At 34.6% G+C, this 26,040-nt stretch overlaps 5 protein-coding genes across 6 annotated transcripts; 3 read left to right on the top strand and 2 right to left on the bottom strand.

Annotated features, from left to right (window-relative positions):
* Nucleotides 1-8,424: 8,424 nt before the first annotated feature.
* Nucleotides 8,425-9,450, top strand: LOC119612103 (rRNA-processing protein UTP23 homolog). The gene is given in 8 exon segments (XM_037967833.1): nucleotides 8,425-8,555; nucleotides 8,557-8,580; nucleotides 8,582-8,660; nucleotides 8,720-8,919; nucleotides 8,978-9,128; nucleotides 9,131-9,238; nucleotides 9,241-9,345; nucleotides 9,348-9,450. Coding segments are annotated over 8 exon segments (768 nt in total). The 5' UTR covers nucleotides 8,425-8,537; the 3' UTR covers nucleotides 9,431-9,450.
* A 1,150-nt stretch (nucleotides 9,451-10,600) lies between these two features.
* Nucleotides 10,601-11,430, top strand: LOC119612100. The gene is made up of 2 exons (XM_037967830.1): nucleotides 10,601-10,898; nucleotides 10,965-11,430. The coding sequence occupies exons 1-2, from the start codon at nucleotides 10,695-10,697 to the stop codon at nucleotides 11,235-11,237; spliced, it is 477 nt and encodes a 158-aa protein (XP_037823758.1). The 5' UTR covers nucleotides 10,601-10,694; the 3' UTR covers nucleotides 11,238-11,430.
* Nucleotides 11,288-12,710, bottom strand: LOC119612099 (dehydrogenase/reductase SDR family member 7). The gene has a single exon (XM_037967829.1). The coding sequence runs from the start codon at nucleotides 12,511-12,513 to the stop codon at nucleotides 11,548-11,550; it is 966 nt and encodes a 321-aa protein (XP_037823757.1). The 5' UTR covers nucleotides 12,514-12,710; the 3' UTR covers nucleotides 11,288-11,547.
* Nucleotides 12,711-12,901: 191 nt separating this feature from the next.
* Nucleotides 12,902-13,723, bottom strand: LOC119612101 (exosome complex component RRP40). The gene is given in 2 exon segments (XM_037967831.1): nucleotides 12,902-13,555; nucleotides 13,558-13,723. Coding segments are annotated over 2 exon segments (687 nt in total). The 5' UTR covers nucleotides 13,613-13,723; the 3' UTR covers nucleotides 12,902-12,923.
* A 2,193-nt stretch (nucleotides 13,724-15,916) lies between these two features.
* Nucleotides 15,917-25,478, top strand: LOC119612096 (enolase). Of its 2 annotated transcripts, none has more exons than XM_037967822.1 (2): nucleotides 15,917-16,397; nucleotides 23,655-25,478. In XM_037967822.1, exons 1-2 carry the CDS (start codon nucleotides 16,246-16,248, stop codon nucleotides 24,961-24,963), a joined length of 1,461 nt encoding a protein of 486 aa, XP_037823750.1. In that variant the 5' UTR covers nucleotides 15,917-16,245; the 3' UTR covers nucleotides 24,964-25,478. The 2 variants fall into 2 exon arrangements, with proteins under 2 accessions (XP_037823750.1, XP_037823751.1); XM_037967823.1 differs by lacking the exon at nucleotides 15,917-16,397 and adding an exon at nucleotides 18,294-18,434.
* Nucleotides 25,479-26,040: the final 562 nt, after the last annotated feature.

The following is a 26,040-nucleotide window of genomic DNA, read 5'->3' as shown; positions in this document are numbered from 1 at the left end:
TTCAGTTCTAGTTCAGTCTAGTTCAGGTTCTAGTTCAGTTCTAGTTCAGTTCTAGTTCATTTCTAGTTCAGTTCTAGTTCAGTTCTAGTTCAGTTCTAGTTCAGTTCTAGTTCAGTTCTAGTTCAGTTCTAGTTCAGTTCTAGTTCAGTTCTAGTTCAGTTCTAGTTCAGTTCTAGTTCAGTTCTAGTTCAGTTCCAGTTCAGTTCTAGTTCAGTTCTAGTTCAGTTCTAGTTCAGTCTAGTTCAGTTCTAGTTAGTTCAGTTCTAGTTCAGTTCTAGTTCAGTTCTAGTTCAGTTCTAGTTCAGTTCTAGTTCAGTTAGTTCAGTTCTAGTTCAGTTCAGTCAGTTCAGTTCTAGTTCTAGTTCAGTTCTAGTCAGTTCTAGTTCTAGTTCAGTTCTTTCAGTTCTAGTTCAGTTCTAGTTCAGTTCTAGTTCAGTTCTAGTTCAGTTCTAGTTCAGTTCTAGTTCAGTTCTAGTTCAGTTCTAGTTCAGTTCTAGTTCAGTTCTAGTTCAGTTCTAGTTCAGTTCTAGTTCAGTTCTAGTTCAGTTCTAGTTCAGTTCTAGTTCAGTTCTAGTTCAGTTCTAGTTCAGTTCTAGTTCAGTTCTAGTTCAGTTCTAGTTCAGTTCTAGTTCAGTTCTAGTTCAGTTCTAGTTCAGTTCTAGTTCAGTAGTTCAGTTCTTGCTCAGTTCCAGTTCAGTTCTAGTTCAGTCTAGTTCAGTTCTAGTTCAGTTCTAGTTCATTTCTAGTTCAGTTCTAGTTCAGTTCTAGTTCAGTTCTAGTTCAGTTCTAGTTCAGTTCTAGTTCAGTTCTAGTTCAGTTCTAGTTCAGTTCTAGTTCAGTTCTAGTTCAGTTCTAGTTCAGTTCTAGTTCAGTTCTAGTTCAGTTCTAGTTCAGTTCTAGTTCAGTTCTAGTTCAGTTCTAGTTCAGTTCTAGTTCAGTTCTAGTTCAGTTCTAGTTCAGTTCTAGTTCAGTTCTAGTTCAGTTCTAGTTCAGTTCTAGTTCAGTTCTAGTTCAGTTCTAGTTCAGTTCTAGTTCAGTTCTAGTTCAGTTCTAGTTCAGTTCTAGTTCAGTTCTAGTTCAGTTCTAGTTCAGTTCTAGTTCAGTTCTAGTTCAGTTCTAGTTCAGTTCTAGTTCAGTTCTAGTTCAGTTCTAGTTCAGTTCTAGTTCAGTTCTAGTTCAGTTCTAGTTCAGTTCTAGTTCAGTTCTAGTTCAGTTCTAGTTCAGTTCTAGTTCAGTTCTAGTTCAGTTCTAGTTCAGTTCTAGTTCAGTTCTAGTTCAGTTCTAGTTCAGTTCTAGTTCAGTTCTAGTTCAGTTCTAGTTCAGTTCTAGTTCAGTTCTAGTTCAGTTCTAGTTCAGTTCTAGTTCAGTTCTAGTTCAGTTCTAGTTCAGTTCTAGTTCAGTTCTAGTTCAGTTTAGTTCAGTTCAGTTCTAGTTCAGTTCTAGTTCTAGTTCAGTTCTAGTTCAGTTCTAGTTCTAGTTCAGTTCTAGTTCAGTTCTAGTTCATTTCTAGTTCTAGTTCAGTTCTAGTTCAGTTCTAGTTCAGTTCTAGTTCAGTTCTAGTTCAGTTCTAGTTCAGTTCTAGTTCAGTTCTAGTTCAGTTCTAGTTCAGTTCTAGTTCAGTTCTAGTTCAGTTCTAGTTCAGTTCTAGTTCAGTTCTAGTTCAGTTCTAGTTCAGTTCTAGTTCAGTTCTAGTTCAGTTCTAGTTCAGTTCTAGTTCAGTTCTAGTTCAGTTCTAGTTCAGTTCTAGTTCAGTTCTAGTTCAGTTCTAGTTCAGTTCTAGTTCAGTTCTAGTTTCAGTTTCTAGTTCAGTTCTAGTTCAGTTCTAGTTCAGTTCTAGTTCAGTTCTAGTTCAGTTCTAGTTCAGTTCTAGTTCAGTTCTAGTTCAGTTCTAGTTCAGTTCTAGTTCAGTTCTAGTTCAGTTCTAGTTCAGTTCTAGTTCAGTTCTAGTTCAGTTCTAGTTCAGTACTAGTTCAGTTCTAGTTCAGTTCTAGTTCAGTTCTAGTTCAGTTCTAGTTCAGTTCTAGTTCAGTTCTAGTTCAGTTCTAGTTCAGTTCTAGTTCAGTTCTAGTTCAGTTCTAGTTCAGTTCTAGTTCAGTTCTAGTTCAGTTCCAGTTCAGTTCTAGTTCAGTTCTAGTTCAGTTCTAGTTCAGTTCTAGTTCAGTTCTAGTTCAGTTCTAGTTCAGTTCTAGTTCAGTTCTAGTTCAGTTCTAGTTCAGTTCTAGTTCAGTTCTAGTTCAGTTCTAGTTCAGTTCTAGTTCAGTTCTAGTTCAGTTCTAGTTCAGTTCTAGTTCAGTTCTAGTTCTAGTTCAGTTCTAGTTCAGTTCTAGTTCAGTTCTAGTTCAGTTCTAGTTCAGTTCTAGTTCAGTTCTAGTTCAGTTCTAGTTCAGTTCTAGTTCTAGTTCAGTTCTAGTTCAGTTCTAGTTCTAGTTCAGTTCTAGTTCAGTTCTAGTTCTAGTTCAGTTCTAGTTCAGTTCTAGTTCAGTTCTAGTTCAGTTCTAGTTCAGTTCTAGTTCAGTTCTAGTTCAGTTCTAGTTCAGTTCTAGTTCAGTTCTAGTTCAGTTCTAGTTCAGTTCTAGTAGTTCAGTTCTAGTTCAGTTCTAGTTCAGTTCTAGTTCAGTTCTAGTTCAGTTCTTGCTCAGTTCCAGTTCAGTTCTAGTTCAGTTCTAGTTCAGTTCTAGTTCAGTTCTAGTTCAGTTCTAGTTCAGTTCTAGTTCAGTTCTAGTTCAGTTCTAGTTCAGTTCTAGTTCAGTTCTAGTTCAGTTCTAGTTCAGTTCTAGTTCAGTTCTAGTTCAGTTCTAGTTCAGTTCTAGTTCAGTTCTAGTTCAGTTCTAGTTCAGTTCTAGTTCAGTTCTAGTTCAGTTCTAGTTCAGATCTAGTTCAGTTCTAGTTCAGTTCTAGTTCAGTTCTAGTTCAGTTCTAGTTCAGTTCTAGTTCAGTTCTAGTACAGTTCTAGTACAGTTCTAGTTCAGTTCTAGTTCAGTTCTAGTTCAGTTCTAGTTCAGTTCTAGTTCAGTTCTAGTTCAGTTCTAGTTCAGTTCTAGTTCAGTTCTAGTTCAGTTCTAGTTCAGTTCTAGTTCTAGTTCAGTTCTAGTTCAGTTCTAGTTCAGTTCTAGTTCAGTTCTAGTTCAGTTCTAGTTCAGTTCTAGTTCTAGTTCTAGTTCAGTTCTAGTTCAGTTCTAGTTCAGTTCTAGTTCAGTTCTAGTTCAGTTCTAGTTCAGTTCTAGTTCAGTTCTAGTTCAGTTCTAGTTCAGTTCTAGTACAGTTCTAGTACAGTTCTAGTTCAGTTCTAGTTCAGTTCTAGTTCAGTTCTAGTTCAGTTCTAGTTCAGTTCTAGTTCAGTTCTAGTTCAGTTCTAGTTCAGTTCTAGTTCAGTTCTAGTTCAGTTCTAGTTCAGTTCTAGTTCAGTTCTAGTTCAGTTCTAGTTCAGTTCTAGTTCAGTTCTAGTTCTAGTTCAGTTCTAGTTCAGTTCTAGTTCAGTTCTAGTTCAGTTCTAGTTCAGTTCTAGTTCAGTTCTAGTTCAGTTCTAGTTCAGTTCTAGTTCAGTTCTAGTTCAGTTCTAGTTCAGTTCTAGTTCAGTTCTAGTTCAGTTCTAGTTCAGTTCTAGTTCAGTTCTAGTTCAGTTCTAGTTCAGTTCTAGTTCAGTTCTAGTTCAGTTCTAGTTCAGTTCTAGTTCAGTTCTAGTTCAGTTCTAGTTCAGTTCTAGTTCAGTTCTAGTTCAGTTCTAGTTCAGTTCTAGTTCAGTTTTAGTTCAGTTCTAGTTCAGTTCTAGTTCAGTTCTAGTTCAGTTCTAGTTCAGTTCTAGTTCAGTTCTAGTTCAGTTCTAGTTCAGTTCTAGTTCAGTTCTAGTTCAGTTCTAGTTCAGTTCTAGTTCAGTTCTAGTTCAGTTCTAGTTCAGTTCTAGTTCAGTTCTAGTTCAGTTCTAGTTCACTTCTAGTTCAGTTCTAGTTCAGTTCTAGTTCAGTTCTAGTTCAGTTCTAGTTCAGTTCTAGTTCAGTTCTAGTTCAGTTCTAGTTCAGTTCTAGTTCAGTTCTAGTTCAGTTCTATTTCAGTTCTATTTCAGTTCTAGTTCAGTTCTAGTTCAGTTCTAGTTCAGTTCTAGTTCAGTTCTAGTTCAGTTCTAGTTCAGTTCTAGTTCAGTTCTAGTTCAGTTCTTGCTCAGTTCCAGTTCAGTTCTAGTTCAGTTCTAGTTCAGTTCTAGTTCAGTTCTAGTTCAGTTCTAGTTCAGTTCTAGTTCAGTTCTAGTTCAGTTCTAGTTCAGTTCTAGTTCAGTTCTAGTTCAGTTCTAGTTCAGTTCTAGTTCAGTTCTAGTTCAGTTCTAGTTCAGTTCTAGTTCAGTTCTAGTTCAGTTCTAGTTCAGTTCTAGTTCAGTTCTAGTTCAGATCTAGTTCAGTTCTAGTTCAGTTCTAGTTCAGTTCTAGTTCAGTTCTAGTTCAGTTCTAGTTCTAGTTCAGTTCTAGTTCTAGTTCAGTTCTAGTTCAGTTCTAGTTCTAGTTCAGTTCTAGTTCAGTTCTAGTTCAGTTCTAGTTCTAGTTCAGTTCTAGTTCAGTTCTAGTTCAGTTCTAGTTCAGTTCTAGTTCAGTTCTAGTTCAGTTCTAGTTCAGTTCTAGTTCAGTTCTAGTTCAGTTCTAGTTCAGTTCTAGTTCAGTTCTAGTTCACTTCTAGTTCAGTTCTAGTTCAGTTCTAGTTCAGTTCTAGTTCAGTTCTAGTTCAGTTCTAGTTCAGTTCTAGTTCAGTTCTAGTTCAGTTCTAGTTCAGTTCTAGTTCAGTTCTAGTTCAGTTCTAGTTCAGTTCTAGTTCAGTTCTAGTTCAGTTCTAGTTCAGTTCTTAGTTCAGTTCTAGTTCAGTTCTAGTTCAGTTCTAGTTCAGTTCTAGTTCAGTTCTAGTTCAGTTTCTAGTTCAGTTCTAGTTCAGTTCTAGTTCAGTTCTAGTTCAGTTCTAGTTCAGTTCTAGTTCAGTTCTAGTTCAGTTCTAGTTCAGTTCTAGTTCCGTTCTAGTTCAGTTCTAGTTCAGTTCTAGTTCAGTTCTAGTTCAGTTCTAGTTCAGTTCTAGTTCAGTTCTAGTTCAGTTCTAGTTCAGTTCTAGTTCAGTTCTAGTTCTGTCTACGTTCAGTTCTAGTTCAGTTCTAGTTCAGTTCTAGTTCAGTTCTAATTCAGTTCTAGTTCAGTTCTAATTCTAAAGGAGAGTTCAATGGCATGACTTAATCAAAATATGTACTATGGTAGATTATACACATTTCTCAAGGGTCTAAGAAATAATAAAAACACTCTGCGGTCCTATAATTAAATCTTTTATCGATTCTAAAATACCTACTCGAGGGGTGACATCTTATCAAAACAAAGCAACTTACTGGCAGCCGGCTATTTTGAAGGTTGCTTTTATATAACAAATAACAAAGATTATGGTCAATATTTCATTTGTTATGCCAATTTTATAATAATTTTTAGTAATCCTGATCTCACAAATAATAAATTATAAAAATAATTGAACTTTGATTTAAAAAAATAAAATGTAATTTTTCTTACCTTTTTCTGCGTTTTAAGTTACGGAAGTTTTAATTAACATTTTAATCATTAAGTTAACACTTATTTGTATAAATATCCCTCAATTACACTTTGTTACATCTTCATTGCTTAATAAATTGTACAAGTTATTTTATTTAATTGCTAACTATTAATTAAATTAATACAAATTCACTAATAAACAATAAAACGTACAAACACACCAACAAATGCAAATTGTGCAATAGTCAATGGAAAAAGGAGAGAAGGATGCATTTTAACAGCTGTTAATGGTCTTAACAAAGTTGCCATATAGTTTTAGGCTGAATAAGAAAGTTTAATAAGTTTTTAGCTATTTTACACAAACAACAACCAACATGAAGATATAGTATCTTATTTAAATATTTTCTGTGAATTTTAAATAACATTTTAAGGAGTTTTTTTAAATTTAACGTTAATTTTTAAATAAAATATTGGCAACTCTATATATATATTGTGAATTACTGAAAAGAGAAAACAGTGCTTCTTCTAGTTTCCACGTGTTTGTGAATGATTAACCAGAGACTTGCGCCGATTCGGCTTATGCCGTCTAAGCCTAGCCGCCGAACAAAATGTTAAAGCGCCGTTTGAATTTTTATTAAAAAGTTTTAAAATATATATAATTTTGTTATTGGAAATAACATAATTGTTTATTGAAAAGTATTTAAGTGTAAATACTAAAAATATTTATTGATTTGGCCTGTTTGTGCGATCTAGAAGATTAAAAATGTAAGTAATGATGTTAATTAATTAATTATTTATTTGTCTCTAAAGAACGTCTTTCTTTTTATGAAAGAGGAGGGATCACGTTGGTCTCCTGGAAGAATGCCCACAAAAGAGTGGTAATTGTATACCTCCCTAGTCACCTAGGCGGGTGGTGGTCGATCGGCTAGTGGTGACATGGTATATATGAAATATGATTCTTATTACATATCAAATACATTAGTAGGTGATTTTTATAAACTATTTTAAACATACACTTTGCAGCATGTTTACATCTTCAAACGTCCAAATAAATCAGGCAGATATTTTAAAATTTCCGTGAAGCCATAAACACCAGAAATATTGTCTATATAAAAATAGTCAATCTAATTTTTTTTTTTTTTTTTTTTTCATTTAAATATAATAGTTTAATAGCAAACAAACCTTTTTAAATCACTTAAATACCTTTTGTTTAAATTTAGAATCGAAAATTAACGGGTTTAATCTGTATGTGTGATGAAATACAAAATATTTATTCTTTTAAAAATATTTTCAATTTTTTTGTTTGACAAGAAATAAAGTTTGAAGAAAATTTTTTGGTTATTCTTTTACTTAAGTTGAAATTCAGTTAAATTTCAAACAGTTGAATTTTTTTGTGCTTAAGCCGGCTACTCACCATGATATTCAATAAACGACATGTCAAATTTTTCAAATAAAATTAAAAATATTATAGTGTAGATACAAAATGTAATAAAACTTACTGAAAATACGGATGGAAAATTGAAAATCGCATGGTTTTTTTTTTAATTTTTTGAAAATTTTCAAAACGATTGGATTTTTCTTTTTATTTGAGTTTTATTTTTATTTAAACAAAGAAAAAAATAAAAACATTTCTTTCAAATGTCGATGTAATAATGGAATTCGACGAAAAAAACTTTTTTAGGAACCGCCAATATAACCCACTTACAGAAAATCAATTTATAGCTAATACATCATTCCAAAAGTTATCATTATGATAGAATTATGGCAGAATTAAAAAATACTTTAAATTATGGAGAACTTGGTCCATAATTGAACCAATACCACATTTAAGTCCCTATTCCGAAAATCACGCTGACGTTCTTGTTAATGTAATGATCAAAGTCCATATACATATGTATATGACCACTTCCGAAATTTGCTTTTTTACGACATATGATTTGCCGAATATAATTCTTACTTCTTAATTATTTTAATCATAAAGAAATTTCCGCTAAAAGAGGAATAGTCTGCCTTTAGAGTTGCGAGTTTTCATGTTTTCAAAGTGAAACTTTTGGAATATTTTTCAATCTCTTTGTATTTTTTTAAGAAAAACTTAACAGTTATTGAAGCTTTTAAAATTTGGTGTTATTCAAATCGAATTTTTATTTGAACGTAGAATTCAGAAAAATAAACATATTTTAGCTTTGTTTCAGAACTTTTTTGGCTAAAGAGAATTAATGAATTTTCTCTCCGTATTTGTAAAAAGTACGGGAACAGAAAACACTAATTTCTCTTTCAATAAATAAAAAATTTCGAACATTTTCTGTTTTCAATGTACTTTTTAAACAATAATTTATTTGACAATTTTTTTTTTTACCAGGAAAAAATTTTCTGGCTAAAACCGACAAGTTCTGACAAAGCGAAAACTATTATTATGTCAAGTAAAGGAACACAGCTTTTATATGAAAAAGAGTTTAAAAATGCCCATAGCATTTATTTTAAGTTACAATTGCAAAAAAAAACAATTATTTAATTTATTAGAATAAAATTACATTCGATTTACTTTCCACTAGATTTGTGTACTCGGTTTTAAAACGAAAAAAATTATGCCAATTCGTTTTAAATGAGAAATTTACTCGGATTCGGTTTACAGAACAGACATCGGCCGATCCTCGTAAAACTTGGAAAGGATTTGTTTTTAATTTTTAAGAATTTGTTATCCATCCCTGCATAATTTCTCACACAACTTTTGTGCTTGCTCTGGTTTGTTGTTATAAACAATATATTTGCTTCCAAAATCCCACTTTCTGATCTTTCGGATTCCGTTTTTATTTAAAATCGTTGAAAATTTAAAAACTAAACGTAGTTGAAAACTTAGCCGGCTTAAAGTCGATTTTAAGCCGCCGCCAACATATTTAGTGTCAGTCGCCGCAGACGTTAATATTGTCGGCGCAGGGCTCTGTTAACAACTTCGAAGCTAAAACGTGTGGTTTTTGTAATTTGTTTTGATTTTTAATAAATTTTTCTTAGAAAATTAACTAATTTTGACGATAAAAAATGAAAATAACGCGTTATAAAAAAATCCCACAAAACTTTAATGTTTTTTTGCCACACATTTCAATTATCATGAACCTTATCAAGTGTTAGTGGATGCCACTTTCTGCCAAGGCCGCTTTAAAGGTAAGAAATTAAATAGAAATACTAGAATATTTAACATTCTAATGTGTCTTCTCCTTCAGAATAAGTTATAATCGAAGAACAAATAAAGAAATACTTTCAAACTCAAGTAAAACTGCTAACAACACAATGTATTATTTTGGAGGCCGAATCTTTGGGAGCGCCACTCACGGGAGCTACACAAATTGTCAAGCAATTTTATGTGCACAAATGTGGTCATGAGGGAAAACCTGTAACCGCAGCTGAATGTATTAAACAAATGGTGTGTAGAACATTTATAAAAACTTTGAATCGCCTAAAGTTATTTCGTTGTATTACAGACCAAAGATTCCCGCTATATAGTTGCCAGTCAAGATCGTGCCTTACAAGGCAGTTTGCGCAAAGTGCCCGGACGTTGCCTGCTATACCTACATAAAGCTGCTCCCGTTTTGGAGGCTCCTTCTGATGCTTCCAAGAAATGGGTACACAAGAAGCCAATAATCTCTTGCCGCAAGAGGCAGAAAAGAAAATTGAGTTTCTTAAACAAAAAGAAGGTCTAGTTAGAAAGGAAAACGAGCTGCCAAAACGTAAACAAAAAGGTCCAAAAATCCTAATCCTTTATCCTGTAAAAAGAGTAAAAAACAAAGACAATATGAACAGCAACAATTGCAAAAATCTGATGTCAGCAATAAGGAACAGAAAATTGATGATAGAGTAAAACGGATATGAAACCTAAAAGAAAACGTGTAAAAGTGCCAGCACATGTTAAGGAGGTGTTGAAAAATAAATCGTGATAAGGAATTTTATGAATGAAGCTTTCGTTCTAAACAGGGATTATCCAGATTTTGTGTGGTAAAATGAAATAAAAAGAAAAAACTATTGGAATTGCTAATGAATCCTAAGGAGGCCATAACTCTTTTTAACATTGTTACCATCGGAATACTAACAATTCTCTCTAGCTGTTAATACAGTCAAATTTGTTTTATCTTCAGATACGGACAAGCATATAAATATTTACAATATTAACGGTTTATCGAACGAATTATTGCAATAAAAAACTTACCGTTTGAGTCAAACAAATTTGATGTGTGGCCGTGTCGCTTTACACACAAGAAAAATATGGGATTTAGGGGAAAATTATAGTTTAAAATAGGGTTCTATAAGTCGACTTTCGAATAATCGAACAATCGACTTTTTGTCGAAAAGTCGAAGTCGACTATTTTGTTCCAAAAAAGTCGATAACTCGACTATCGTCTGTGAAAAAAGTCGAAAAAGTCGACTTTGTGAATAAAAGTCTGAAAATCGAAAAGTCGAGAAGTCGTAAAAAGTCGAAAAGCCGAAAAAAGTCGAAAAATCGAAAATTGTAGAAACAAGTCAAAAATTTTAAAAAAGTGGAAAAAAAGTCAAAAACTCTAAAATAGTCCGAAAAACTCGAAAAAAGTTAAAAAATAGTCGGAAAAAAGTAGAAAGAAGTCGAAAAAAGTAGGAAAAAGTCGAAAAGTCGACTATTTATAAAATACTTTTAGTCGAAAAGTCTAAAAGTCGACTTTTATTTAAATGAAAAAAGTCGAAAAATCGACTTTTCATAAAATGCAAAAAGTCGAAAAGTCGACTTTTAACTAAATGAAAGAAGTCGAAAAGTCGACTTTTTCGTTTCAACTATAGAACCCTAGTTTAAAATGGTGGCAGGATTGTTATTAACTATCCATCAGAGATGGTAATGTAGTTTTTAATGGTTTTCAACTAATTTTATCCATAGTTAACCCAAATATCAGAAATTTTTATTTCAAACTGAACAACTTTTATAATAAATTTGATCTACTGATATGAACCGTGTTGAAATTGAGAAATATCTGCAGTTTAATGTTACCTTGATTTATTAAATTTATCAAAATCACTTCTCTTTTCCCCTTATTCAAAATATTCCCCATTCCACCATAAAAAAGTAAGACTCCATTATATTTTCCATCTCTGGAACAAACAAAATCAAATTCAATTTCTTGTTAATAAAAGGATTTTTATTATTTCACTCTATTTAACCACATAATTATTAACATAATGAATTCAAAACCCACTTTAAAATCTAAATGTCTAGCTACCTGCTCATGCTCTTGTCCAACATGTCAACAAAGACAGAAATTAACTAAACCCACAGTAAATTCTACTCTGCGGCAAAAGCAGCAAATAGAGCAATTGCAGAAAACTAATTTATTAAAAAATTCCAATAAACCCGAAGACTGCTTGCAGTTAAATCCCTCCAAGGTAAGTAACAAGAAATGTTTACAACATTAAATGCTTTAAATGTTACTTTTCTACTTTATATTTTAGTATACGACAAAATTAAATTTTGGCGCCAATCACAAGTTATTCAAAAATCTTACTCCAATAAATGTTAATGATTCTATTCTATTGCCAAAAGACAAAATGTCAATTCCCAAAAAATATATACGTAATAATGATAAAATACCTGCACCGGAGTTACAAGACTTTCTGGATACAGTTGCTCCCAACACTTATGTTATACCAGAACCAGAAATTAAACTAGAGTTTATGGAATATGAATTTGATGTGCTCTCCGGCTATAAACAATTAATAGAGTAATAACTTCAAACAAATTTCAATTGCGGTTTTTAAAAGAAAAACAATTTCAATATTTCGTTATATACATTTATTAGTCATTTTTAAAATAGAATACAAATTACATTTTATATCCGTGGATAGATGTATGCATTAAGATTTTTGTTAATAAATAAAATTCGAAATTAACTTTTGTCTGACTTACATTTTCATCTTATATTTATTTGCTTTTTTATACAAATTTAAATGCTTGATTATTTCATACAAATTTTGTAGATCAAAATTGGAATTTTACGACAAACTTTGAACTTAATATGATGGCATCTAATCACTTTTAAATTTTACCTTCTCTTATTTTATTTAAAGTATTTTGAGTCATAAATTGTTTAAGTATAGCACTCAACAAAGTATAACGTGAGACATAAGCCAGGAAATTGACTGGAAACAGGCCACACCAAACTAATTCCATTTTATTAGCCAAAGCAGTGGCGAAGAGAAAACCGCATCTGTCGGCTGTTAAACGTTTTTGATTTTTGGTACTTTGTCCCACTTTGCTATTGGGTTTGGCGGTAAAGGCTTCCTGTAGGAAATCTGTGGCTACTGGACCCGGATTGAATAAGGTAATATCCAAAGAAGGATGTTCCATGGCTAAACATTGTAGATAGGCATTTAAAGCATGTTTGGCACCACAATAACTGGCCGAAAAGGGTACCGTAGTTAAGCCCGCTACACTGGAAGTAGCAGCTATATGACCCTTGCCACCAGCCTGCTCCACAAAATAGTGTACTACTAAACGGCTGAGATGCAAAACGGAAAATACATCCAATTCAAAAAGTTCACGATCTACTTGAATGTCAATGTCTTCCCAATTTGCTCTTTGGGAACGTCCAGCATTATTGACCAAAATATCCAATTTGCCAAAGTAATTTAAAACCTCCAACAGACAGCGGTTGTGAGTCTCCAACTTAAGCATATCCATGGGCAGCACCAAGACATCTTTGGCCGCCAATAGTCCCTTAGCCTCTGCCAAACATTCTTCTTTCACTTCTTCCAATAGGGCTTCACGTCTGGCAGATAATACTAATCGTACACCATGTCGAGCCAAATTTAAAGCCAAACCTTTACCAATGCCACTGGAGGCTCCAGTAATCCATACCACTTGACCCCGTAAGGTGGAAATGTGTACACCAAAACGTATCTTCAACCAAAGTGCCACATTACAGTCCAAAAAGATCCATAGAAGAAAGTAAATTACGCAGTAAATTAGCACAGTAAAACCCAAAATTTCAAAGAAGTTCATAGTACATAACTAATCTGTACGGAACGAAGTGATGATTTGAGTTTTATCTCTCTCTATGTTGTTCAAACGAGAAGTTTTAAACTTTTATTATAAAATAAATAAAGATTTAACAGTGATAAGAAAAATCAACAAAAATTAATAAATGAAAATAATAACAGAGTTGTTCATTTGTTTGGACAAAACAAAGAGATCATACAGGTGGCAGCGTTCAGTGAAAGTGATGGCAAAAATATTTGCATATAATTGTCTATTTTTAAGGTACTTTTTGTATAAATTTGGTACTTTTTTGTTAAAAATTTAAATCATATTGAATGTATCTACACATAATACGAATATCTCTATCATATATGTTTATATCCCAGTATATATTAAATAAAATACAAAACACTTCTTTTTTCAAAATTATTAAATCAAGTAAATAATATATTTCCAATATTTTCACATATTTTTGCAATTTGCTCATTGGAGGCATGTTCTGCCGCCAATATAGCATTACCCACTGCTATAGTTTCTTTCACCGACTTCGCCTTAATCCAGATGCGTCCATTTAAACCTACCGCAATTTCAAATGGCATCTCCTTTGTTAGCGCCGCCAAAAGTGGGCAGTCTTCGCGCAAAATCATACGTGCCAAATTTAAACTACAATTGAAAACAAATCCATCTGGAAGTACTCCCAGCTTTCCTTTTTTACCCACCGAATTGACGCACACCAATTCGGGTTCGAAATCTTTACTTGCCACTATAAGGCGGGCATACACTAAATCGCCTGTATTAACATCCGGACGATTTTTCTTGGTGGCCTGTTCGAAGGCCAAATAGGAAAGAGAGGCTTGTTCACAGCCTCCTATATCGACACGAAAGATATCACCTGCCTTGGCTGTCACTACACCAATGACTGCTTCTCCTCTTACGGGCACATATCTCCTCTGATAGCTTTCCACCCAAAATGTGTTGGGTTCTTTGTGTTGTAGTGTTCCGGCTTTGCAGGCCACAACTTGTTCGTCTTGTCTTCTCAGACCGGGTCCCAATATTACTTTCTTTGTTTAGCCATCTCTTCAGCGGCTGTTATACGATCACCGGGCATAACTATTTCTGGCATTTTGTTTATTTATCTGTGCTATTTTTTAATTTCAATTTAATAAAAATAAGACAATATATTAAGACACACGTGAAAATAGAAAAACTAAAAATCAAAACAATTTGTGTTGTGATGCCGTATGACAAAAAAGAGTTGTCGGTTTGCCATATCAACTTAAAAACAGTTATATTGCCACAGTGTGGAGTAAAAGAAGGTTGCCAGTGAAGTAAATTATTACTAAATAGACGTTAAAATTACGTACAATTTAAAATGAAATATGAGATAGATAGATAGATTGATAGATAGATATATAGATAGATAGATAGATAGATAGATAGATAGATAGATAGATAGATAGATAGATAGATAGATAGATAGATAGATAGATAGATAGATAGATAATAGATGATAGATAGATAGATGATAGATAGATAGCTCGCTCGCTCGCTCGCTCGCTCGCTCTCGCTCGCTCGCTCGCTCGCTCCTCGCTCGCTCGCTCGCTGCTCCTCGCTCGCTCGCTCGCTCGCTCGCTCGCTCGCTCGCTCGCTCTCTCGCTCGCGCTCGCTCGCTCTCGCTCGCTCGCTGCTCGCTCCTCGCTCGCTCGCTCGCTCGCTCGCTCGCTCGCTCGCTCGCTCGCTCGCTCGCTCGCTCGCTCGCTCGCTCGCTGCTCTCTCGCTCGCTCGCTCGCTCGCTCGCTCGCTCGCTCGCTCGCTCGCTCGCTCGCTCGCTCGCTCGCTCGCTCGCTCGCTCGCTCGCTCGCTGCTCGCTCGCTCGCTCCTCGCTCGCTCGCTCCTCGCTCGCTCCCTCGCTCGCTCGCTCGCTCGCTCTCTCGCTCGCTCGCTCGCTCGCTCCTCGCTCGCTCGCTCGCTCGCTCGCTCGCTCTCTCCTCTCGCTCGCTCGCTCGCTCTCGCTCGCTCGCTCGCTCGCTCGCTCGCTCGCTCGCTCGCTCTCGCTCGCTCGCTCGCTCGCTCTCTCGCTCGCTCGCTCGCTCGCTCGCTCGCTCTCTCGCTCGCTCGCTCGCTCGCTCGCTCGCTCCTCGCTCGCTCGCTCGCTCGCTCGCTCGCTCCTCGCTCGCTCGCTCGCTCGCTCGCTCTCGCTCGCTCGCTCGCTCGCTCGCTCGCTCGCTCGCTCGCCGCCGCCCGCCCGCCCGCCCGCCCGCTCCCCCTTTGTTCCCTCCCCTTCCTCCCTCGCCCCTTTCTCTTCTCTGGGCCTTTCCCCTTCCTTTTCGGCCTCCCCCTCTTTTGCCTTCTCCCCGCTCCCTCCCTTCGCCCTCCCTCTTGCCCCATCCCCCTCGTCTTCCCCTCCCTTGCCTCCTCCCCTTCCCTCTCTCGGTCCGTTCCTCCGTCCCTCTCTCTGTCTTCTCTCTAATACATCCAACATAAAAGAAACATCCAGCCAGGTTGACCTTCATTTGAAATTGTTAACACTAATACAAAATTATGAAATTACCGTAGTAATGATGACTCATTGACCATTTGGTTTTAATAAACCAACCAAACATAAATAAATGATGAAACTATTATAGCAATTGATGATTTGAGTTTATTTTAATATTTCCCTTGAAAATATAAACATTTTAACAGAAATAAAGGATAATTTAAACTTTCAAAAGGTTTCATGATTTTAAATATTCGGTGGGTCATCGATAATTAAAGTGTACATATAATGTTTAATTGTTTTTATAAGATCATAATTGACACTTTTATAATAAAAATTTTAAGAATGTGTAATGTTTTCTTTAGAAATTAATCAGTTTTATTGTGATGTAAACGTTCATTCATGATTAGGAAATTATTTGGCGGGCCTCTATTGTTAATAAACGTGATGGCATCACTTGTTTGCTCTCTCCAACATTTTGACAAAACTTATGTTTGGGCTTGCCAGACTTTATTTGTAAAGTTTTTGGGAAAAATAATGTGACAAGGATTTTTTTAATCAATTTTAGAATATTTTGGTAAATTTAAATGTTTTAAGGGGTTGTTGAGATGAAAAATAAATCTTTTGAATGAAATCGAAAATACTTCAACATAAAATTATATAATTGATATGTATATGTACATTATTTGTATGACCACCTGTCAATTGAAATTATAATGGGGTCATAACATGAAGAGCTAGAGTATTTATTTATTATAAATAGATATGTTATCTACAATTCAATGTAAAATGTAAATGGGTCTAAACGGAGAAGGAATATTTATTTAGTTTTTAAATGGTTAGAATACATAAACAAAAAATTCGTTCCTATAAATAAGAAATTTTGTGGATATTTTCCATTTTGATTAGAGGAAGCGACAAGAAAAAACTATCTGGCAGCGTTGATGGTAAAAAACAACATCTGACAAAATTCCATGCCAAACAACAAAAACGATAAAAAAATACTCTCTGGAAATTCAAAAGAAAAAATTATTACCGGTAGAATTCTCCCTTGTCACCTTGCTCAAGGTCATTAATAAAAACAAACCCCCCGCCCGCTAAAAAAACATAATTTTGAATTGATTTTTCTTGTGGGAAAAAGGCCTAAATACAGAATTTTAACCCCTAACGAGTAAATAAACTAATAAATTTTCCACATCTTGTGGAAGAGACATTTGTATCTATTATTTTGCGCAAAACCAAAGAGAATTTAAATCAAGTTCCTCCCGTCGACGACAATGATGATGGGGGCAAGTACAATAAAGTTGGGCAAAAATGTATTGTATGCTAGTACACGTAAATACTCAGTATCAGTCGCTAAAGAGTCGTTGTTGGGTATAAAACAACTAAAGTTTAGTTCTGTCAATTCACTGCAAATAAAAAGATACAAGTAAGTTGGAAAAAGCAAAAAAGAAAAAAAAAGAATAGTGGACAAAATTTTTTTTGAATTGTGTTTTTGAAATTTTTCTTTTAAAATTATTACGGGCCGGTATTATTATTTTTTTGAAAATCATTTGTTTTTGTTTTATAATTCACACCCAAATGCATTTTAATAAAAATTTACAAGAAAACCATAAAATGCAACCATAAAGTGCAAGCGTGTTGTAAAAATAGTGTTGTGCTATTAGATAACAATTTTTATACAAAATTTTTAAGATTTTTCTTAAATTCTTTTAATTATTAAAGAAATTTTAATTTGTTTTATAAAGATTAATAATTTGTTCTGTGTTTTAAGTTTGATTTTTTTAGAAAATGTGTTTTTATTCATTTGACCTCTAGCTAAAGCTTAGAGGTCATTTGTTTTAGATTTCATTTACTCATCATAGTAATTTACTGTGCAGTGTGTTTGTTATAAAGTTAATTTTAAAGTGAAAGTATTACAAAAGTTAAAAGTTTTGTTCTTTTAATTAAATAATAACCATTTCTTTAAATATTCTATTAATTTCTAGAATTTTTTCTCAATTTGGCAAAATTAGTTTATAGAATACAAGTTTATTTTTAGTTTATCCCCTTTACCCTTTTACTATTAGTTGTCTGCTTTATGCAGTTTATTAAACTTTTATTTTCTTTTTACTTTTTAATTATATTTCCTGTTTATTTTATTGCTTTATTTTACAAAAGAGAAAGAGCAATCACAATAAAAATTGCACTAAAAATTGCATCGCTGTGTTTGTCACTTTGACAACTAGCAAATGAAAAAGCAACTAGTAGTAGTAGTAGTAGTAGTATTTTTTTATTGAGACTTATTTCATTTTTGACACTACGAAAATCTTATAAGAGTAAAGATATATGTAACAAGGTTTCTTAGAACTATATTCGTCTTATTCTAATACACGGTGAATTGAAATGGCTACTAGCCTGCAAAATGGATGGAAGATGTAACACTATGTGTACATTATATTTTTATGAAATGTCAATGCTTGCTCGCGGCATTTATGTTGACTAACAGAGCTATGTCTGTTAAAAATAAATAAACAATACAATAATCAAAACTAATATATACAATACAAACAATACTGTCAAGTAACGTTAACACAACAGTGAAATTGAACAAATCAAAATTTACAGTTAACAGAACGTTAAACCAATTAAAACCGAAAGGTTTCCAGATCGTGATCACAAATTAATATAATTATCCGAAAGGAGTTCATCCCACAGAGATAGATATAAAATCGGACTCTATCCGATCCCAATAAACCATCCATAAAGCAGTCTAGAAGGCAATAAGTAGAATTTTCAGTGAAAATAATACAATTCACCACCCGTAACCTTAAAAAATGGTACCAAAATCTAGTAAACAAAGTATATAAAATATCACATATATGCATGTATAAATATCACAGATAAATTCGAAAAAAGTGTATATAAAATATCAGCCCCTGTGTGTCCCCTGGTCGGATTTCCTGAAGAAATCTGGCAGTTCGTAGATGGCGTCGTCCAAGATAATATTCTCATTGAGTATTCCAACAGGAGATAGATAATAGGGGTTATGCCAGCTGATATCCCTTTGTGCCGCAAAAATCTCGTTCATTAGATGGTTCTCATGATCAGCGAGACGGTCCACAAACTTCCTTTGTAGAGCTAGAGCATACTTGCAAAATGGAGTCACAGAAGCAGTCTCATAGATGAATGAGTTGGAAAATCTTTCCGTATGATTTTTAAAGTTGCGGTTTATACATTTACGTAAAATATTTCTTTCCAGAAGTTCTATCTCTTTCGCAACCGTTGGAGATATGGAAAACCATATTGGAAAAGCATATGTTAAGACGGATCTAATTGCCACTTTGTACAGGAGGAGTTTAGTATTTTTGGGAAAATAAGTACTATTCAGCAACCTAGAGAACATCGAAGCAATGCGTTTAGTTTTTGTCAGAAGTGTTCGTCCATGGCAGTTAAACTTAAAAAGTTTGTTGAAATTAACTCCAAGGTATGTTATATTGTCTTTTATTGGGATTTCTATCCCATTTAGTGTGAGAAGTAGGCATTTACTTTGGGGGACCACGTAGTCTGCACATTTGCCCGATGCGTTTCTAATACATATAGCCTTCGATTTTGCAGCATTTATCTTAATTCCCCATTTGTCGTAGAAATCACGGATAGAACCCAAATGTGCGGCGGTGTTTTTCAGTGCTTGTAATGGCGAATCATTGTGGCTGTAAACCAAACAATCGTCAGCATATAAGATTGCTGTGGAGTTATCTTTTGTATGCGGAAAATCATACAATAATATGTTGAATAAATATGGAGCAAGAATGCTACCCTGTGGTACACCACTGTTCACAAACCCGCACGAGGAAATACTGTCCTTTATTTGAACACAAAATTGTCGGTCTGTAAAGAAACTTTTAAAAAGTTTAACAATAAATGGATCTACAGCGAGTTCTACCAGTTTATACAGGATGCCTTTATGACATGTGTAATCAAACGCCTTCTCGATATCCAGTGATATGGCCAGAGTACAGCATCTTTTCCTCAGATTCACAGTTACATCATCGTGGAATTTCATTAGGGCGTGTTGAGTGGAATGGTGGCGTTTAAACCCAAATTGATATGATGGGATGGGCTCGATCAGAAATTCATTTTCAAGTTTTGATTTGATTACATGCTCAAGCAGTTTGCCAATGTTTGACAGTAGTGAAATTGGACGGAAGTCCTCAGCTCTATTACAACTGCCTTTCTTCTTCATTGGCAAAATTTTCGCTATTTTCCATGCCCGTGGAAAGTAACAATTATTGAGGCAGTTGTTGAAGAGAATAGTCAAAAGCTCAATAGTTGGGTCTGGGAATTTTTTTATCAAGAAATTTGAAATGCCGTCGAGGCCACTGGATTTTTTGTTTTTTATGTTCGATATGATCGATTTAATGTTGTGGACATTTGTAAAATGGTACGCATCCTCATTGTCTAGAGAGTTGAACTCACTATTGAAAGAATATATATGGTGTGATATATTCTCAATATGCGAGCCTACACGATGAGCAAGATCGGCCACCGGATTAACAGGAAGTTTTTCCGTATATATGTTGGAATAGTATTCCTTAAAATACGCAGAACATGTATCACTGTTGGTTACCGTAACGTTGTCAATACAGATATTGTGGCAAAAAGGTGATTTATGTTTCCCAACAATATTATATACCTGTTTAAAAGCATGAGGTCCGGGTTTGATATGTTTTAGTTTGTTGTTAAAAATGTCTGCTTGTTCCATATTAACAAGATCCTTTATAATTGTTTTAAGCAACTGTATTTGCTTAGAAAGTATATTATATTCGTTACTCAGTCTATTTCCATAGCGATGATATATTTTCTTCAATTCCCTTTGCCATCTATATTTAATCTTATAAAAATTTTAATTTTGTCGGAATATAAAAATTTGCCGTTCTTAATTTCTACTTTCGTTGTATGTAGATCATGAGCAGACTTGAAACTTTCATTAAATTCTACTATAATTTGTTCAATTTCAGTGTTTTCCAAATTTCTGTTATTCGGTGGCATTAAAATATTAGAACTGATAGTTAAGTCCAGTTGAAAACGTTTCCAATCGGTGTTCTTGTAGGAAGTGTAGTAATGGGGGTTATTAAGTAATATATCCGAAGCATTCATATTAATTTCCAATTTCAATGGAAAATGATCCGAGAACGTCGGGAGGGATGAGATCCTGTAGTTGGGGGTGTCATTATTCATCAAGGAAGTGCTTATGAGGTAATGATCTAGAAATGAATTCGCGCTTGGAAATGACGGGTTGTTATGACAAATCCTTGTGATATCCAACGAATGGTCTTCAAGCCAGTTCTGTAAAATATTGCCGTTTTGGTTTCCAGTACTGTCACCCCATGCTTGATTTTTGGAGTTTAAATCGCCACCAAGAAGAAATAGGTCGAAACCATTTGCCACTAGAAGTATTTTGTCCAAACTATTGCGTAAATTATTAGCAGTAGTGTTGCATTTTACATATAGCGATCCAACCAGGATTTTCCTGGTTGTGTTGTTTATTTTCAATTGGAGTTCTAAAAATGTTCCCAGAATACTTAGGTCGTCGATACCAACTCTTTTGTATGAGATGTTATTTTTAAGTGCAATGGCTACTCCAATGGAGGAGTTATCATAAATAAAGTTGTAGTTATTCAAGAAGACTTTTTTTTGTCTACGGAGATGGCATTCTTGTAGAAAACAGATATCTATTTTGTTGCTGTTAAGGGTGTTAGTGAGATCTATTTGACGACTTCTCTCTAAGAGAGATCTGACGTTAAATGTTAAAAAATTGATGATTCTATGGCCCATGAACTTGTTGAACTTTTTTAAGAAGCCGCAGGAACTCCCCTTTGGCTTCTACTTTTGGCCTATTTTTGTACTCGTTCATGAAGTTATTGAGTTCTTGTTCTAGAGTTAGCTCTTCTGGCTCGAGAAAAAATTCAGCAAGTTTTAAAAATGTTTCAACAATTGACGGTTGAACAGGTTTATTGTCCGCAGATGGCTTATGAAAAAAGCTTGCAAATGATTTGGCTGGATTAACTGCTGATGAAATATATTTGTTGACGTTGCTGCTAGCAGCACTTTTAATTTCTTGAACCTCACGTAGGCGTTGTTTTTTTCTCGACACATAATTTTTGTAGAATGTGCAGCCTCGCCAATTTGCGGGGTGACCTTCTTCGCCGCAATTTACACATTTTGGGTTTGAGTTGTCGTTTTTATTCCGGTTACATTCACCAGGCAGATGATGTTGGTCGCATTTCACACATTTATAGTCTGAATTACAATTTTTTGCCATATGACCCCAATGTTGACATCGTCTACACTGTATTTCTCTATCCTTTTTCTTTGGCCTTTCCCAGACAACTGACTGGCTAAGTACGAATTTTACGTGCGATATGTCGCTCAAGTTCTTGCCGGGGTGCAAAGTTACAAGAAAAAGACCTGTGTCACAATTGTTTTTCATAGAGTATGGGGTTGTAAATTTTGTAACCTTTGAGATTACATCGGGAGTTATCCCATCCAGGTGTGATTTTAGTTCCTCGATGTCAGTGCCGTGATATAGGCCACGTAGAACTAACGAGATTTGCTTCAGTTCTCTAGGAGTGAATGAATAAGAATTTATCCTCTTCTCCTTAAGTACCGCCATCATTTCCGTATGGACAGTGGCGTCTGAAAGATAAAGTTTGCATTTATTCCTGTTAACATTCTTTATTTTAAAATTTATCTTGGGTGATTTCGCCTCCAGTTGGCTCACCAGATGTTGTACATTAATATTGTACAAAAATATAGGGGGGCAGAATTTGTTACCAGTTGGTGTCGTTGAAGTGGAATTAGTTGGCTTGTCAACAGTGCCGTAATTCCTTGGAGTGCCGGCGGAGTCATCATTACTCTCTATGTCAAGGTCAGCTAGGAGACTGAATCTGTTGCTGCTAATGGGAGCAGCGCCATTGTCCGGGTTTGATATGCTTTTACGTCTCCTCTTGGAATTTTGCTGTTCAACCTTGTTGTCAATAACTTGTCCTTGAGATGCAACGTCGTCAATATCGTGGCAATCCATATGAACATATATCCATAAAATCCAAGGAAAATTGTATCCCACGTATTCAGCACTAAAGACTGAGTGTCTTCAATCCTCCAAGAATTAATGTTGTGTCGAAAAAGCAACTAGCAAAATAGTTTAATGCAGGTTGCCAGATTTTAGTTGTTATTTTTAAAACGGCAAAAAATCTCTAAAATGTTTATTTAGTTTATAAATTAAACGGATTTTTATTTTTGTGCAAAAAATCTTTAATTTTGTTTGTTTTTTATTTAAAACTTTTTTAATATTAAAGACTTATCTTTATTGTTGTAAAATTTCAAAGAAATAAGAACTTAATTGCCGTTTTTTATAGATGTTGATAAGCATCGGTCAACAAAATATTTTTAGAAAATTTTCCATAAATACGTTCAATACATATATACGTATATTTTATATGTATATGGACAATTATGTTGTTAATTTGTGGTTATACATAAAAATTTAATTGGAATTCTTCTGTTATACATATATACTAACTTTTCCGTTAGAAACTATCCAAATTTTAATTAAAAAAAAAAAAACAACTGCAAACAAAAACTTATAATATTTCAAATCTTCCTGAGAGCTATTTCCCTAATTCTTTATTTTTGGAATTATCTATTAAAAATTCCAATGCATTCTGTAAATTCGGAAATTCACAAGATTTCTGACAAAACAAATTATTTCCATGATAATATACACAGGCCAACAAATTTTTAACCCAGAGACCAAAATATACATTATTATAGGATTGATCCGAATCTGACCTCTATTATAACTTCCCAAAAATGCAAAAATAGTAGGATTTTTATGACACGATATCTTGAAAATTGAATGTGATGGCTTAAATCTTGCCCATAAAGTAGTTTTCTTTGTTTTTGGAAGAATGCGGACATATAATTAATTCTATGACTGTATTCGAATTTGCAAATTTCCAAATACTAAATATTTGTAATAATTTCGGGAAATGTTCTTCATCTCTGGATACTTTTGCAATAATAACAACCGTCATAGGAACTGACATAGGGTATTCAACTAAGCATTGATTAACTGCCGAAAGCCACTTATATACTTTTTAGAGTAAAACTTTTAATTTTACTCTGAATTGCCCTTTAGTGGTAGATGAAAAGAGGGCCATTAAAAAATGTTTTGTTTGTTTCAATTAAGCTTATCATTTGCACTGTGGCCCACAAAAATATTCGTAAACATTAATAAAAATTGTATTTTTAGTATATATCCTCAAATCCTCTATGACATTTTAAGGACAAATAGTAAAAAAATAAACATACATACACAAAACATAAAAATAGGTTTTGCGCAGTGTACAGGAAATTAAAAAAATGAGGACTACAGAGGCAAACAAATGGAAAAACACATAATGCCTAAAGAGGTTTTTGCTCTCAAATATATTTTTACTTTAATGAAATATTTATAGCATTCACAACTAGAGTCGTATTGTTGTATGATAAACATAATTCTTATTAATTTCGTTCCATAGTAAATATTTGTTATTGTTTAAAGATTAATTAATCAATAGCCCTTAGTTACCATTATTTTGATAACAAAATTTTAATTTTTTATCTAATAATATTTTTTATCACATTTTTCTTTTATTACCAGGTGCAACATGCCAATCAAATCCATTTTCGCTCGTCAAATCTTCGACTCGCGTGGTAACCCCACCGTTGAAGTTGACCTTACCACCGAATTGGGTCTTTTCCGTGCTGCCGTACCATCTGGTGCCTCCACCGGTGTTCACGAAGCTTTGGAATTGCGTGATAATGACAAGAAGAGCTATCACGGCAAGAGCGTCTTGCAAGCCGTCGGTCATGTCAACAAGACTTTGGCTCCCGAACTCATTAAGGCCAATTTGGAAGTTACCGACCAAGAAGCCATCGATAACTTCATGTTGAAATTGGACGGTACTGAGAACAAGAGCAAATTCGGTGCCAATGCCATTTTGGGCATTTCCTTGGCCGTCTGCAAGGCTGGTGCCGCCAAGAAGGGTGTACCATTGTACAAACACATTGCCGATTTGGCCGGCAACAAGGACATCATTTTGCCCGTACCCGCTTTCAATGTCATCAACGGTGGCAGCCACGCTGGCAATAAATTGGCTATGCAAGAATTCATGATCTTGCCTACTGGTGCCACCAGCTTCACCGAAGCCATGAAGATTGGCTCTGAAGTCTACCACCACTTGAAGAAGGTCATTAAGGACAAATTCGGTTTGGATGCCACCGCTGTCGGTGATGAGGGTGGTTTCGCTCCCAACATTCAATCCAACAAGGAAGCTTTGAGCCTTATCTCTGATGCCATCGCTATGGGCGGTTACACCGGCAAGGTTGAAATCGGCATGGATGTTGCCGCTTCTGAATTCTTCAAGGATGGTGTTTACGACTTGGACTTCAAGAACCCCAACAGCGACAAGGCCCAATGGCTTGCCCCTGAAAAGTTGGCCGATTTGTACCAAGAATTCATCAAGGACTTCCCCATTGTCTCCATTGAAGATCCCTTCGATCAAGATCATTGGGATGCCTGGGCCAAACTTACTGCCGCCACCAGCATTCAAATTGTCGGTGATGATTTGACTGTCACCAACCCCAAGCGTATCCAAACTGCCGTTGAAAAGAAGGCCTGCAACTGCTTGTTGTTGAAGGTCAACCAAATCGGTACCGTCACCGAATCCATTAAGGCTCATTTGTTGGCCAAGCAAAACGGCTGGGGCACCATGGTTTCCCATCGCTCTGGCGAAACTGAAGATTCCTTCATTGCCGATTTGGTTGTTGGTTTGTCCACTGGTCAAATTAAGACTGGCGCTCCTTGCCGTTCTGAACGTTTGGCTAAATACAACCAAATTCTCCGCATCGAAGAAGAATTGGGCGCCAATGCCAAATTCGCCGGCAAATCCTTCAGAAAACCCCAATAAATCGCCTAACATCGAGCGAGCATAATTCATTGTTACCACACCTACACATCTATTCCAACAACTGAAAAAGAAGAAACACGCTAAAAATGCTAAACCTAAGTTGAGCTTGGTTATATAAAAAACAAATATTCATATTTTTTTAATTTAACAAGGATTAGGATTAATATTAAATGAGGGAACTCTAGGTATATAATCTTAAACCTTTTCTAAATTATTATTGATGTTTATTTAAATACACTACTACAATATTTATTAAATAATTATCTCTATATAGTTCTACACAAAACATAATTAAATAAATATATGTAGTTCGTTGTTGTCAAAATTATTACAAAACAAAATTTTGGAACAGTCGTAATTGCATTCATCAGGATTCAATTACAGGCTGTTCCTTAAGTAAGACACACGCATAAAATTTGTTAATTTTTAATCAGTAGATTTAAGTATTTGATTACTTCATCTTAAATTAAATAGATGGGTAATTATTAATAAAAAAACAAAAAAATTACAAAAAATACGATGTTTCTTTTCAATCATCATTTATATATATTTTAAACAGTTTATTATTACCCGGAACGAAAATAGTACCAAAAAGTTCCATTTTATAGAATTACATTCCATTAGAATGGTATAGGTCTGATTTTATGTTCCTTGTTTACAGTACTCTTTGATATCCAAAAGTCTACTCTATAGTCTAGTCTATAGTCTAGTCTATAGTCTAGTCTATAGTCTAGTCTATAGTCTAGTCTATAGTCTAGTCTATAGTCTAGTCTATAGTCTAGTCTAAGTCTAGTCTATAGTCTTGTCTATAGTCTAGTCTATAGTCTAGTCTATAGTCTAGTCTATAGTCTAGTCTATAGTCTAGTCTATAGTCTAGTCTATAGTCTAGTCTATAGTCTAGTCAGTCTATAGTCTAGTCTATAGTCTAGTCTATAGTCTAGTCTATAGTCTAGTCATAGTCTAGTCTATAGTCTAGTCTATAGTCTAGTCTATAGTCTAGTCTATAGTCTAGTCTATAGTCTAGTCTATAGTCTAGTCTATAGTCTAGTCTATAGTCTAGTCTATAGTCTAGTCTAT

The sequence above is a fragment of the Lucilia sericata genome, unplaced genomic scaffold, assembly GCF_015586225.1.
Source record: "Lucilia sericata isolate MDLA Ls3-8-SP2 unplaced genomic scaffold, ASM1558622v1 Contig001600F_arrow, whole genome shotgun sequence".
Taxonomy (NCBI): Eukaryota; Metazoa; Arthropoda; class Insecta; order Diptera; family Calliphoridae; genus Lucilia; species Lucilia sericata.
This window is presented reverse-complemented; position numbering and strand designations above follow the sequence as displayed.

What these genes read in the sequence shown, in the direction of transcription:
- LOC119612100 (XM_037967830.1), top strand. Translation starts at nt 10,695, where the DNA reads ATGAATTCAAAACCCACTTTAAAATCTAAATGTCTAGCTACCTGCTCA. An exon ending in TGCAGTTAAATCCCTCCAAG is followed by an intron (nt 10,899 to 10,964) that starts GTAAGTAACAAG and finishes TTTATATTTTAG; the next exon opens with TATACGACAAAATTAAATTT.
- LOC119612099 (XM_037967829.1), bottom strand. Translation starts at nt 12,513, where the DNA reads ATGAACTTCTTTGAAATTTTGGGTTTTACTGTGCTAATTTACTGCGTA.
- LOC119612096 (XM_037967822.1), top strand. Translation starts at nt 16,246, where the DNA reads ATGATGATGGGGGCAAGTACAATAAAGTTGGGCAAAAATGTATTGTAT. An exon ending in CTGCAAATAAAAAGATACAA is followed by an intron (nt 16,398 to 23,654) that starts GTAAGTTGGAAA and finishes TTTTATTACCAG; the next exon opens with GTGCAACATGCCAATCAAAT.